Below are 14,666 nucleotides of genomic sequence, written 5' to 3' on the forward strand. Positions count from 1 at the left end.
AAGTGCACTGAGTAAGCTAAACAATTACTTTCTATCATTTTTGTGTTTTCCTTTTTCCTTACCAAAGGCCTGTACCTGGTCCAGAAATAATTTATTTACGCCATGTAGAACGCGCAAAGCCACACTTGCGCCCCGGTGAGGAAGACCGCGTCTACCCACCGCCACAATTTATTATACCATTGCATAACGTGCAACAAGTCGAAGGAAACAAGGTGCACATGGAGGCACGCATCGAACCTGTTGGTGATCCAACTATGGTCGTAGAATGGTTCCTTAATGGACAACCGTTGGCAGCAAGTAAGTATCAAAAAAATTTGTAAGCAATAGTTAGTTTCGTTATTTAAACTCTCTTCCTCACGTGCAGGCTCACGCGCTACCTCTGTCTTCAAGTTTGGTTTCATAGCGCTCGATCTTTTGAGCATTATGACTCACGACTCCGGTGAGTATATGTGCCGCGTTAGTAATGCTGCTGGTGTTGCTGAATCTCGAGCCATTCTTTCTGTCATTCAACGCCCCTCCATCGAGCAAAGCTCTCAGAATCCAAATAGTTTACAATATATCAACCAATTGGAGGATTACTCACGCTACCAGCGTCAGGAAAGCTCGGAGGAACTAATGAATCAACCACCAGTTTTCATCCGCCCGCTAAAGGACCTTGGCGAATTCGAGGAGGGCAAAAATGTGCACTTTGAAGCTCAAGTCAACCCAGTTAACGACCCCACAATGCGTGTGGAATGGTACAAGGATGGCCGCCCGATTACTGCTAGCTCGCGAATCACTGCAATCTTCAACTTCGGCTACGTCTCCCTTAACATCTTGCACCTACGGGCTGAAGATGCTGGTTCGTACACAGTGCGTGCAGTTAATCGTGTAGGCGAAGCCACCAGTACCTCGAACATACGTGTAAATATACGTTCTGAGGTGACCGCAGACTTGGGTATACCCGAACAACAGCGTTACATCGAGAAGGTTGAAGAGCTAGAGGACCACCGCAAAGCACAGCAACGTCGTCATGTACAAGAGGTACCTGAGCCAATCGGACCAGCACAATTCAAAACTCCGATCCAAAATCAATTGGATATTCGCGAGGGTGGACATGCGCACTTTGAAGCCCGTCTCGAACCAATCGGCGATGCTACTATGCGCGTGGAATGGCTCAAGGATGGTCAACCGCTGGAAGCTAGCTCCCGTAGCACCACCTTCTTCAACTTCGGCTATGTTGCACTGACCATAAAGCAACTGACAATTTACGATGCCGGTACTTACACTTGTCACGCCTACAATGCCATCGGACAGGATACGACTACAGCGCAGTTGACTGTGCTTTCAAAGAAGGATATTGTCTCTGACACCCAACACCCAGGTGGCTTGGAAAAACTACAGCACTTGGAGGATTCTACGCGTTATGGACGCACTGAAGAGGAGGAGACAAAAGTCACACAAATTCCACGTTTCCTCGGCCCAATGAAGGGAACCAATAAAATTTTGGAAGGACAAAGAGCTCACTTCGAAGCACGCGTCGAGCCACAAAGCGACCTTAGTTTGCAGATTGAATGGTATCACAATGGGCGTGCCATTAGTGCAGCTACACGCATTCAAACCTATCATGACTTTGGCTATGTCGCTTTAGATATATCGCAAGTACGTGCCGAAGACGCAGGTGTCTACACTGTGGTAGCCAGAAATAAGCTAGGTGAAGCACAATTACAAGGAACGATGGTAGTAGAAAGTAAGTAAAAACTATTTAGTACGATTTTAAAAATTCGAATTTTAATTTCTGCTTTGCATTTCACAGCTCGTTCCAGCATCGATACATCTAGCATGCATCGCGGCCTCTACGAAAAGACTCAAAACATGGAGAACAGACCATTTGTTGAGCCTCAATACGACATTGAGGAGATCTCCAAGTCAAAGCCAATTTTTGTACAACCACTCTCCGACCATAAGCCCATACATGAAGGCAAAAATATTCACTTGGAATGCCGTCTCGAACCAATGGGTGACCCCACCATGCGCGTTGAGTGGTTCCATAATGGTCGTCCCATTACCGTTGGCTCACGCTTCCGCACGTACTACGACTTCGGCTTCGTAGCGCTAGATATTGTGCAGGCTACCGCTGCTGACTCCGGTGAATACACTTGCCGCGCCACCAACCATTTGGGTTCAGCTCATACTTCTTCGTGCGTGCGTGTTATTGATCGCTCAGATATTGTGACAGAGACACAAAACGAAATGTCACTTGAGCAAATACAACAACTGGAGGACGCTACACGCCGTCGCCATCATGTCGAAGAAGACATCACCGTCATGCAGGCTCCACAATTCACGCGTGCTCTACATAATATTGAAACTGTTGAGGGCACAAATGTTCATCTGGAATGCCGTTTGCAGCCGGTCGGTGACCCAAGCATGCGCGTAGAATGGTTCGTCAATGGAAAACCAGTTAAAACTGGTCATCGATTCCGTCCAGCCTATGAGTTTGACTATGTTGCACTTGATTTGCTGGGATGTTATGCTGTTGACTCGGGTGTATACACCTGCCAGGCCCGCAATCAGCTTGGCGAAGCTGTCACTTCATGCTCTGTGCGCATTATGGCTAAAAGCGATCTGATATTGGAGACACAAAATGAGTCTGGTCTGCAGAAGATTGCCTATTTGGAGGATTCGTCTCGTTACCGACGCAGCGAATATGTTGACGAGGTTGTCAATGTGCGTCCACGTTTCCTTACTCATCCGAAGAGCCTGACAAATATGCGTGAGGGTGGTCATGCCCACTTTGAGTGCAAAATCGAACCAGTCACCGATCCCAACTTGAAGGTGGAATGGTTTAAGAATGGACGTCCCATCACAGTCGGTCACCGATTCCGACCCATTCATGATTTTGGATACGTAGCGTTGGATATTGTCGATCTAATTGCTGAGGACTCTGGCGTTTACACTTGCCGCGCAGTCAATTTGATTGGCTCCGATGAGACACGTGTAGAATTGCAGTGCCGCAGCAGTGACCAAATTGTTACTGTTACCCAAAATGAGGCAGGCCTCGAGCAGATTCACTATTTGGAAGATCGTTCGCGCTATACACGCCGTGAAGAAATCGACGAAACTACCAAACAAGCACCAGTGTTTACAACTTCTTTGAAGAACGTCGAAATTAAGGAAAATCAACGCGCGCATTTCGAATGTCGCTTAATACCGGTATCCGATCCCTCAATGCGCGTCGAGTGGTACCACAACAACTTGCCACTGAAATCTGGCTCTCGCTTTACTGAAACCAATAATTTCGGTTTTGTCGCTCTGGACATTATGTCCTGCTTACCTGAGGATGCCGGTACTTATACCTGCCGTGCCTACAACGCTGTCGGTGAGGCCATCACTTCCGCCGTTGCTATTGTCCACACCAAGAAGTCCATCTACTTGGAATCACAGCACGAAAGCGCTTTGCCCCGCCTACAACATTTGGAAGATGGCGCCAAGCGCCAGCGCATGAGCGTGCAAGAAGAGGTGGTCAGCCAGGCACCAGTCTTTACTTTGCCTGTGCGCGATGTACGCGTCGCTGAAGGCCAAGCCGTACACTTTGAAGCTCGTCTCATCCCAGTTGGCGATCCCCACTTGAAGGTAGAATGGTTGCGCAATGGACAACCCATTGAAGCCTCAAATCGCACCACCACTATGCACGATTTTGGATATGTTGCATTGAACATGAAGTATGTCAATCCAGAAGACTCTGGCACCTACACTTGTCGTGCCGTGAACGAGCTCGGCCAAGCGGTTACCTCATCTTCACTAATCGTGCAATCTAAAACATCAATTCAAATGGAAACTCAACACGAGGCCGCTATGCATAAGATTCACCAGCTAGAAGATCATACCAAATATCAACGTCGCGAAGAGGAAGAATATGTGGTTAGTCAACCTCCACGTTTCGTCACAAAATTGATCGGTCCTACCAACTTAGTTGAGGGACAGAGCGCACACTATGAGTGTCGCATTGAACCATACCCTGACCCTAACCTCAAGGTAGAATGGTTCCACAATGGCAAAGCATTGAGCACAGGTCACCGGTTCCGCACCACATATGACTTTGGTTTCGCCGCTCTGGATATACTTACCGTTTATGCTGAGGACAGCGGCGAATATACCTGTCGTGTTACCAACAAACTGGGCGAAGCGGTCAACTCCATTAGCCTGAATGTGCAGTCGCGTTCAGCGATCATTAGAGAAACACAGCACGAGGAAGCATTACAGAAGATCCAACACTTGGAGGATGAGTCGCGCTTTCAACGCAAGGTCGAGGAAGATCAATTTCATGCCGAGCGCCCACAATTCGGACGTCCATTACGCAACGCGAACGTAAACGAAGGCACTCCCGTACACTTAGAGGCCACCTTGACACCAGTCAATGATCCAACTATGAAGGTGGAATGGTACTGCAATGGCATGCCCATTCAAACTGGTCACCGCTTCAAGACCACTTACGATTTCGGCTTCGTCGCTTTGGATATACTATACACGCATGCTGAAGATACCGGCACTTACATGTGCAAAGCCAAGAATGCCGTAGGGGAAGCTGTCACGACTTGTGCTGTAAACGTAACAGGTAAGTGTCAACCTCAAATAGTGCCTCTAGAATCATTTCAATAAAACAAATCTATTCACAGCAAATAAGACATTGGATCTTGACACAATGGACGCCCAGCGTTTGGAGAAGATTCGCCAACTTGAGAACTACGCACCTCCCACCAAGCCTGTTGTGGAGGAGAAGGGCCAGAAACCAATTTTCCTGACACCTCTCAGCAATTTGGAACATCTTAAGGAAGGCGAACATGCTCACCTGGAGTGTCGTGTCGAGCCCATAAATGACCCTAACTTGAAGATTGAATGGTTCTGCAATGGCAAACAGCTGCCAATGGGACACCGCTTTAGAACCACACACGATTTTGGTTATGTCGCCTTGGACATCTTGTATGTCTATGGTGAGGATACCGGCACGTACATGTGCAAGGCTACGAACTTGCTTGGCGAAGCTGTCAACACTTGTAATGTTCGTATTTTGAACCGACGCAGCATGATTTTAGATACCCAACATCCAGATGCCTTGGAGAAAATCCAGAAATTGGAAGCCAAGGCAGCACCTGCGCGCAGCGAACCTGGCGACTTGCCTATTGGTCCGCCACACTTCACAGTCGAGCTGCGTGGCACTACTGAGATCTTTGAAGGCCAAACAGCTCACTTTGAGGCACAAGTAGCGCCAGTTCACGATCCAAACTTGCGCATTGAATTCTACCATAATGGAAAACCACTGCCATCGGCTTCACGTTTCCACATTACTTTCGATTTTGGTTACGTTTCGTTGGACATCACACACGCTGTGCCGGAGGACGCTGGTGAATACTCTGTTCGTGCCGTCAACGCATTGGGTCAGTGCGTTTCTTCGACTAGTTTGAAGGTTAATGCTCGTGGCACAATCATTTCGGAAACTCAACATCCGGAAGGTTTGGAGAAGATTCGCAAACTCGAATCGAATGCTCCATTCCAGCGTCCCGAAGTAGAAACACCGGGTACACGCCAACGCCCGGTGTTCACGCAGCCTCTGCAGAACATCGACCGTATTAATGAGCATCAAACTGCGCACTTTGAGTGCCGTCTTATTCCTGTCGGTGATCCCAATCTGAAGGTCGAGTGGTACCGCAATGAGAAGGTTATTGAGGATAGCTCGCGTATTACCAAACAACACGATTTCGGCTTTGTTTCCTTGGACATTTCACACATCCGTAAAGAAGACGAGGGTGTATACATGTGCCGCGCTGTTAATCCCCTTGGTGAAGCTGTCACAACTGCTTCCATGCGCGTTGTTACCGAAGCATCAATTCAAATGGACACTCAACATCCTGACAGTATAAGTCGCATACACCAACTCGAACGTCCAGCCGCACCACGTGCCGAAGAGCCAGAACGTGCTTTCGAGAAACCAATCTTCACGCAACTGCTTACTGGTCCATCTGAGCTGTGGGAAGGACAGCATGCTCACTTCGAGGCACGCGTGGTGCCCGTGGGCGATGCATCACTGAAATTCGAATGGTACGTAAATGGCGTGGAGTTGCAGATGGGCTCACGTCTTCGCACTACTCATGATTTCGGTTTCGTTACACTCGATATCAATGCCGTTGTGCCTGAAGATGCTGGTGTGTACATGTGCCGCGCCTATAACGCTGCCGGCGAAGCTGTCTCATCCACCGCCATGAAGGTGAAGACAAAGGCCAACATCGCTGGTGAACCATTGATTCCGGAATCCTGGGAAGCCATTCGCCAGAAAGAGGCCGCCATGAATCGGGTGCCAGAGATGTTTGTAGACACCACCCCACAACAAGCACCAGTCTTCACCACGCATTTGCAGAGCTTCGACAAGCTCTCGGAAGGTCAGCACGTTTTACTTGAGGCTCAAGTTGAGCCACGTGCCGACCCGAACTTGCGCATTGAGTGGTTCAAAAATGGTATCTCACTGACCACTGGCTCGCGCATACGCAGCACTTTTGACTTTGGCTTAGTTACCCTATCTATCAATGGACTCCGCGCCGATGACTCAGCCATTTATACTTGCAAAGCCACAAACCAAATCGGTGAAGCTGTCTCGACATGCAGTCTCAAGATTGAAGATCGTCATTGGTTGCAAGGCGAGTCAATACATCCAGACTCCTTGCCACGCATTGGCGAATTAGAAGCACCCAAGCCGGGACGCCCTGAAGCACCTGAGCCAGTTTATGAAGTTCCTGTCTTCACTACTCATTTGAATAACATAGAATGCAAAGAGGGTGATAACGTACGTTTCGAGTCGATGGTTGAACCATCACGTGATCCTACAATGCAGATTGAATGGTTCTACAATGGCCAAGCCTTACAAGCTGCTGCCAAATTTAAGTCCATTTACGATTTCGGCTATTGTGCGCTGGATTTGACTAACACATATCCTGAGAATAGCGGAGTATACACACTGAAAGCCACCAATAGCAAAGGATCGGCCACTACCTCTGGCACACTTAAGTGCACAGGCGGTAGGACCTTTATCCTGGACACTCAACATCCGCAAGGTGAGGCTGGCCTGGAGGCCGTTAGGGAAACTGAAGAGGAATTGGCTAATCGTTATTCACGCCAAGTATCAAAACCCGAAACTCAGTATCCAGCACCAGTTTGGACGAAGCCCCTGCAAGCTGAGTTCCATCTTTCCGAAGCACAATCCTTGCACTTGGAAGGTAATGTTGAGCCGAAAGAAGATCCGAACCTATTCATTGAATGGTATTTCAATGGAAAAATTCTTCAGCATGGCTCTCGCTTCAAGATGACCAGTGAATTTGGTTTTGTTACCTTGGACTTGATTGAAGTCTATGAGCGCGACCAAGGTATTTATACGTGCAAGGCTTACAATAAGGCTGGTGAGGCCTTTACCACAACAACCATTTTCTGTACAAGCAAGGAAAGTATTATCGAAAGGACGCAACATCCTAAGGGTGCAGAAGGTTTGGAACAAATCCAAGATTTAGAAGAGTCACTCCGCAAGGACGGAAAGAAACCGGAACAGCCTGAAGAAGCCATGGCTCCTCGCTTCACCACTGAATTCATTGACATCAAGGATGTTGGTGAGGGTGAGATTGCCCACTACGAAGCCAACCTCATACCCACTGGTGATCAAAGTATGGTCATTGAATGGTTCTACAACGGAAAAGTGTTGGAAGCTAGTCATCGCGTGCGCACCATCTATGCTTTCGGTATGGTCGCCCTAGAAATTCTTGGCACCAAAATCGAAGACTCTGGCACCTACACCTGCCGCGCCACTAACAAATATGGCAGCGCTGAGATTAGCTGCGTGTTAGAGTGCGTTGAGAAGCCGCGTGGCCAGAAACCACGTTTCACCTCACACATCCAGTCACTAGAAGGACTCAAGGATGGACAGTCGGCGCACTTTGAGTGCACACTCATACCAGTCAACGATCCCGATCTCAAAGTCGAATGGTATCACAATGGAAAATTGTTGCGCCATTCGAATCGCATCAAGACCGTGTCTGATTTCGGTTATGTGGTATTGGATGTTTCCTATTTGCAAGACCATGACAGTGGTGAATACATGTGCCGCGCCTACAACAAATACGGCGAAGATTTTACTCGCGCAACCCTCAATTGCCGCGGTCGAGGTGGCGTGTTCTATGATAGTTTACAGCCCGATTCACTACCAAGAATTCGTGAGCTGGAATGCCCACAAGGACAACAGGGTGATACCAGTGCACCAGTGGTTACCGAACCACCCAAATTTATCACACAAATTACGGACATCACCAAATTGGTTGAGGGACAGAGTGCACACTTCGAAGCGCGCCTTACACCAGTCACCGATCCAGATTTGAAAGTGGAATGGTATTTCAATGGCAAGAAGTTGCCACACGGACACCGTTTCCGTACCTTCCACGACTTTGGCATAGTTATTTTGGATATCTTATACTGCTATGAAGAGAATTCTGGTATTTACGAATGCCGTGCTGTTAATAAGTACGGCGAAGATGTAACACGCGCCACGCTGAAGTGCACATCTAAGGCGAATCTGATTCTTGACTCACAGCTACCACGTGTAAGTAGTGAAAATGAATTTATCTTGTCACTAAAATGTAACATTAGTACCGTCTGTAACTAAATTCTTTTCAATTTATTATCATAGGGCATGGAGGGCGGTTTGGAAAAGATCGCTAATCTGGAATATAGCATGATTCGTACACGCGATGAAACTGTTGAAGAAACCAAAGGAAAGGCGCCAGTTTTCACTGTGCCACTTGAGAACATTGACAACCTGCGCGAAGGTGAGAATGCACACTTTGAAGCACGCGTCACCCCAACTGATGATCCTCGTCTCCGTGTTGAATGGTTCTGGAATGGACGCCCACTTAAGGCGGGCTCACGTTTCCGTACTTTCTGTGACTTTGGTTTCGTAATCTTGGAAATCTCGCCCGTCTATCCTGAGGACTCAGGTGAATATTCTTGCCGGGCAATCAACGAGTACGGTGAAGCTGTCACCACTGCATCCATGAAGATTCAAGGCAAACGCAGCATTATCATGGAATCTCAATTGCCGAAGGGCATGGAGGGCACCATTGATCGTATTGCTGAACTTGAGGGTCTGGGTATGCGCAGCACAGAATTCGTGCCAGAAGACGATAGCGGCAAGCCACCAGAGTTCATAACTACACCATTCGACATGGTGATTACGGAAAATTCGCTTGCACACTTCGAGTGCCGCTTGCAGCCTGTTAACGATCCAAGCATGCGTGTCGATTGGTTCCATAACGGTAAAGCTCTGTGGGCTGGTTCCCGCATCAAGACCATCAACGATTTTGGTTTTGTCATTTTGGAAATTGCCGGCTGCTATCAACGCGATTCCGGTTTATATACTTGTAAGGCAACCAATAAGCATGGCGAGGCTACCGTTTCGTGTAAGCTGCAGGTGAAGGGACGCCAGGGCATTGTTGTCGAGCCACAACTACCCTCTAACTTCCGCACAGGCACGGAAAGCTTGCAGAAATTGGAAGAAAGCATGCACAAGCGCGAAGAAATAGTCATCGACGAAGAGCAACCAAATCCACCTAAATTCACTGAGGATATCAAAGACAACATCGACGTACCCGAAGGTGGGCCAATTCACTTCGATTGCCGTGTCGAACCAGTTGGTGACCCAACCATGCGCATCGATTGGTTCTACAATGGACGCCCAATGCCGACAGGCTCGCGTGTACATCAACTAAACGATTTCGGTTTCATTGCCTTGGATATCGATTACATCTACACTCGTGATGCTGGTGAGTACACTTGCCGTGCCACCAACAAATGGGGCACTGCAACAACAACTGCCAAGGTTACCTGCAAGGGAAAACATAGCATCGTCTACGATACACAATTGCCTGACGGCATGACTGCTGAAAAGTTGAAAGAACTTGAGCGTGGCCGCATACCCGATGTGCCAAAGATTGAAGAACCCGATTTCGGACCACCAGAATTCACATCGGAAATTCAAAACGTCACAGTCGAAGAAGCCGAAGCTATGCGCTTCGAGTGTCAAGTGGAACCAAAAACCGATCCCAATTTGCGTGTAGAATGGTACCGTAATGGCAAATTATTACCCAGCGGACATCGTTACAGAACCATTTTCGATATGGGTTATGTTTCGCTTGATATTCTGTATGTCTATGCTGAGGACTCAGGCGAATATGTGTGCCGTGCAGTGAACAAACATGGCGAAGCGCGCACAAAAGCAACTATTTCTTGCAAGAGTAAGTAGACAGAAAATACTTAGTTACGAGTTGTTGCTGCAGTATAAAGTTTTGCTTTGAATTTTCAGAATTGCCAACAATTATATTACAAAACCAAGTGCCACGTGGCATGAAACGCACCGAAACTCTCACACAAATGGAAGCCACTATCAAGAAGTACACTTCTGAGGTGCATCTGACTGAGGATGATCTCTTCGATCCAGATCGCAAGCAGCCACCACGTTTTGTCACACAAATCAAGGACAAAACTACTCTTACCGAAATGGCAACCAACAAATTTGAATGTCAATTGGCGCCAGTTGGTGATCCGAACATGAAGGTCGAATGGTTCTTCAATGGCAAACCGCTGTTTTACAGTGAGTAACCAGTTTTGTAATGGCATTAAAGAAAATCATTATTAACATGTTTGCCTTAATTTTACAGAGAATCGCTTCCAGCCCATCTACGATTTTGGTTATGTGGCAATGAACTTTGGTTGGGTTTATCCAGAGGATAGCGGTGAATATGTATGCCGCGCCACGAATCTCTATGGCAAAGATGAGACCCGTGCATTAATTAAGGTATCTGGCAAGCCCGGTATTGTCTACGACTCACAATTGCCCGCTCATATGGCGGAAGCTTCTATTCAGCGCATACGTGAAATGGAAGCCTCATGGCAAGTGTAAGTATTTATTAATTAGAAGTTTAAATTTAAAACATTTTTCGAATGCTTTTCTGTGATTTACGTTCCGTGTATTTTTAACTTTATCGCCACAAAATTAATCGGGTAGGAATTTATTCATCAAAGCATTGAAAATTGCTAATATTTCAGGATCCCGGAGTTTAGGAGACAAGATATTTTAATAAATATGTTAATAAGGAGATGGTTAGCTAAGTCATTTTTAAGTGATGTTGAGTAGAGAAGTCCAACCTAATTGAAGGATGCCTCCACCGTCCTCTTAGTAAAGCTTCGACCCATCCGTGTGAAAGTTCATCGGTACTTATTTCAAACCCATAGCTACCACCCATTCTTCTCATGAGGGAATGTGAGTGGAGTACTACCTTTCTTCTCGCTCTATACTTCGCCTGGTATAATTCTACCATGGGTAATACCAAGAAGATACTATGTCGAGAAATTATTGAAAAACCACCAAACCCAGCCTAAATTTCTTATACCAGCAAATCTGTCAAACTCTCGAAATATTTAAGATTTTTCATGAGACATCATCAAATTTTTTTGTTTTTCTTTAATGTAACCCGACTATTGAGTTCTTCAAGTTACAAACTGGTAGCCACATTAGAATAATTTATGCCAAGAAATCAGTTAACCTCAGGAAAACAAACTTTATAATCGAAAAGACCGAAATTCCTCAAGAGCCCAATCCTGTCTGCACAGTAGCTCAAGACTGAAATTCAATAGCTTCACACACATATAATAACAGCTTTCATTAGAACTCATAGAATCATAAATAAAAGAAACAGTGAGTATCTTTGGTGGAATAAGAAGCTCGTGTAAATGAGGGCAATTACTGTGGTTGTTTGGGAATGCATACAAACTTTCTACAAAGTCCTATAGCGAAATATTAAGGAAATCCAACAAGTAGCTGGCGGAACCACCGCAAGAACATCTACAGCTTTTCGAAGGCAGTGCAAAAGTACTACCAACGACAATATCGGCATATCGGCAGAGATAGATCGTATTTACACTCATAAACCGGCAGAAGTTTGCCAGATGGAATCATCGGCCAGAATTTTGTGTCACAACACTCACGTCAGGAAAAAAGCAAAGCCTAGCAACGAAACTTACCTCTGTAGAGTCACTCTACTAGAGTGGCTGAAATTAGCTAAATCCACCTTTGGTCCACAAGGTACCAAGGCACCTGATGTGATCTATCATTCAACTCACAATTAATCCTATCGAAACCCTCTGTATAATACTGACAATAAAGACCTGCTTCCAAAATCTTACTCCCTTTCCTAGTCTAACAGAAAGATGGGCAACCACCGCGTTATTGAGGAATCTAAACGCACCCGACTTGAAAAGTCAATAGTTCTTAAACAACACAACTAAACTTTGAAGTATGCATTTCTAGAGTCCGACCGATTAATCGGCCGATGCCGAGGCTATTATCGGCCAAAAGAATCGGCATCGGCCGATTCTTGAATGAGGTAATGTTATTTAGTTATTAGATTATGTTTTTCTTTTATTATTATAAAAGTTTATAAAAGCATACAAGTTTCGGAAATGAATTTATATTCAGGATTCAATCAGCTGAAGCGTCAGGTCATTTGAGGCACAGTGTCAATCTGGCATTAGTATTTTTTATGTTAACTTAGTGGAATTTGGGGTAATATGTATTCAGGAGCTGAAGAAATATACATAAAATGCACCTTAGCAAAAACTTAGTTCGACAGTCTTTAAACATTTTCTTTATATATCAATCAGAAGGTTGCCACATGAAACTAAATTAAAAAAAATTTTTAAATGTTTGCAGGGCAATTCTTGCTAAGATAGTAAAGACTCTTTCGTAAAACAAATGAAAGACAGATGGCAATATACTTCGAAAGACTTTTGTTATTCTAGCACAAAAGTCTTTAAAAAAAAGCTCTCTCTTTCGCCACTAGTGGTTAAAAGGTATTTTGAGAAAAAGCACTTCTAGCTATCGTCGCTTCAAAAGTCGCAGTGGACGAGTGGGCAAAGCAAATGCCCGCCATTCGAGAGTCCTCGGACAGCGGAGTTTTTTTTTAATTTTTTTTAATCCACCTCTTATTCTTTTTTAATTTCATTTTTAGGTTTTATTGTTTAAAAGGAAAAATATATATTTTTTAATTTAATTTAATTTTTAGAAACTTATTTTTGATACTTTTTTTCTTAATTTAATTTTCAAATTTTACTGTTTTAAAATGAATTTTTTTTTGTTATTTTAAATATTTTTTTCCCTCTTACAGCCGCACTCAGAGTCGTATAATGATTACTTAAGGTGTCCCTCAGTAACGATTTGAAAAAGTCCCTCTCTGACTGCCGCACTCAGAATGGTTCCTTAAATAAGCTCTAATGGGCACTTAACTAATGATCGTTAAATCTGTTAATTAATGTTTCCTCTCAGAGTTAAAAATTATGAAATAAAAAATTTAAGTATGGCCCCAGTTGCGGCCCTTCATTTTTGTGGCATCACTCACTTTTTTCGTTCAGTTTGAAATAAAATATAAAAATAAGTATTTATATAATTTTGCGCGCACTGGCTCAACAGACGCAATGGCTGAGTGAGCAGAGCGCTGGCGTGCCATTCGAGAGATCCGAGTTCGAGTCCTAGGGCGGGAAAATTTTCTTTTTCCTTTTTATTTATATTTTTTTCCTGTTTATTTTTTATAAACTATCTTTATTGAATTTTTTTGCTTTTTTGATCTAATTTTCTTTTGATTTATAGATTTTATTGCTTTAAAAAGGAAACACATTTTTTGTTAATTTAATTAGATTAAAAAACAAACAAGACCAATAACAGGCCAATTCTGGCATCAGCCTCAGTCTTTCGAGAGAAAAAAGTCTTTATATTTCGGCAACTATCTTGAAAGCCCCTTTCTGTATTTCGAATAACTAATTGAAAGTTATGCTCTTTAATAGTGTTATTATATTTACGGTTTAGCATTAAGTTTTCCAAGAACTAAACGAAATGAAAAAAAAATATTTTTTTAAAACAGGAAAAACTACAAATTTGGGGAATTGAAAGCGAAAGAAAAAAGATGAATCAAAAGTTTCCAAATGGTAAATAAAATAAAAAATATGAATTTTTAAAGCAATCAAATTTAAAAAAAAAATTGTATTAAAAAAATTCTCTTGCCGAGGATTGAACTCGGATCTCTCGAATAGCACGAATGTGCTCTGCTCACTGGGCCATTGCAACTGTCACAGCAACGTTATCGAAATTGAAATTTATTGAAAACAAACAAAAAATTTCAAAATCATTCGTTAAAAAGTTAAGTAAAGGTTTTTGTTTACTTAACTTTAATGTTCATTAAATGCCGTTAACGAGTATTTAACTGACTCTGAGAGGGAATTTTTTCAAATCGTTACTGAGGGACACCTTAAGTAATCATTAAACGACTCTGAGTGCGGCTGTGAGTCAGTTAATGATTCGTTAACGGCATTTAATGAACATTAAAGTTAAGTAAACAAAAACCTTTACTTAACTTTTTAACGAATCATTTTGAAATTTTTTGTTTGTTTTCAATAAATTTCAATTTCGATAACGTTGCTGTAACAGTGGCAATGGCCTAGTGAGCAGAGCACTTTCGTGCCATTCAAGAGATCGGAGTTCAATCCTCGGCAACGAATTTTTTTTAATACAATTTTTTTTTAAGTTTTATTGCTTGAAATATCATATT

The 14,666-nt window shown here is 44.1% G+C and overlaps 1 protein-coding gene across 9 annotated transcripts in view; it reads left to right on the forward strand.

Annotated features, from left to right (window-relative positions):
• Positions 1 to 14,666, forward strand: part of sls (sallimus) — a 64,900-nt gene that overhangs the window by 32,436 nt on the left and 17,798 nt on the right. For all 9 annotated transcript variants that reach the window (XM_017622623.1, XM_017622630.1, XM_017622622.1 and 6 more), the window contains 7 exons: positions 68 to 297; positions 365 to 1,729; positions 1,796 to 4,597; positions 4,659 to 8,614; positions 8,702 to 10,304; positions 10,373 to 10,660; positions 10,728 to 10,965. In XM_017622623.1, coding sequence (XP_017478112.1) covers positions 68 to 297; positions 365 to 1,729; positions 1,796 to 4,597; positions 4,659 to 8,614; positions 8,702 to 10,304; positions 10,373 to 10,660; positions 10,728 to 10,965 — 10,482 coding nt within the window. The remainder of the gene's footprint in view (positions 1 to 67; positions 298 to 364; positions 1,730 to 1,795; positions 4,598 to 4,658; positions 8,615 to 8,701; positions 10,305 to 10,372; positions 10,661 to 10,727; positions 10,966 to 14,666) is intronic.

The sequence above is a fragment of the Rhagoletis zephyria genome, unplaced genomic scaffold (genome assembly GCF_001687245.7).
Source record: "Rhagoletis zephyria isolate East Lansing unplaced genomic scaffold, Rhagoletis_zephyria_1.1 Rzeph_scaffold_02862, whole genome shotgun sequence".
NCBI lineage: Eukaryota > Metazoa > Arthropoda > Insecta > Diptera > Tephritidae > Rhagoletis > Rhagoletis zephyria.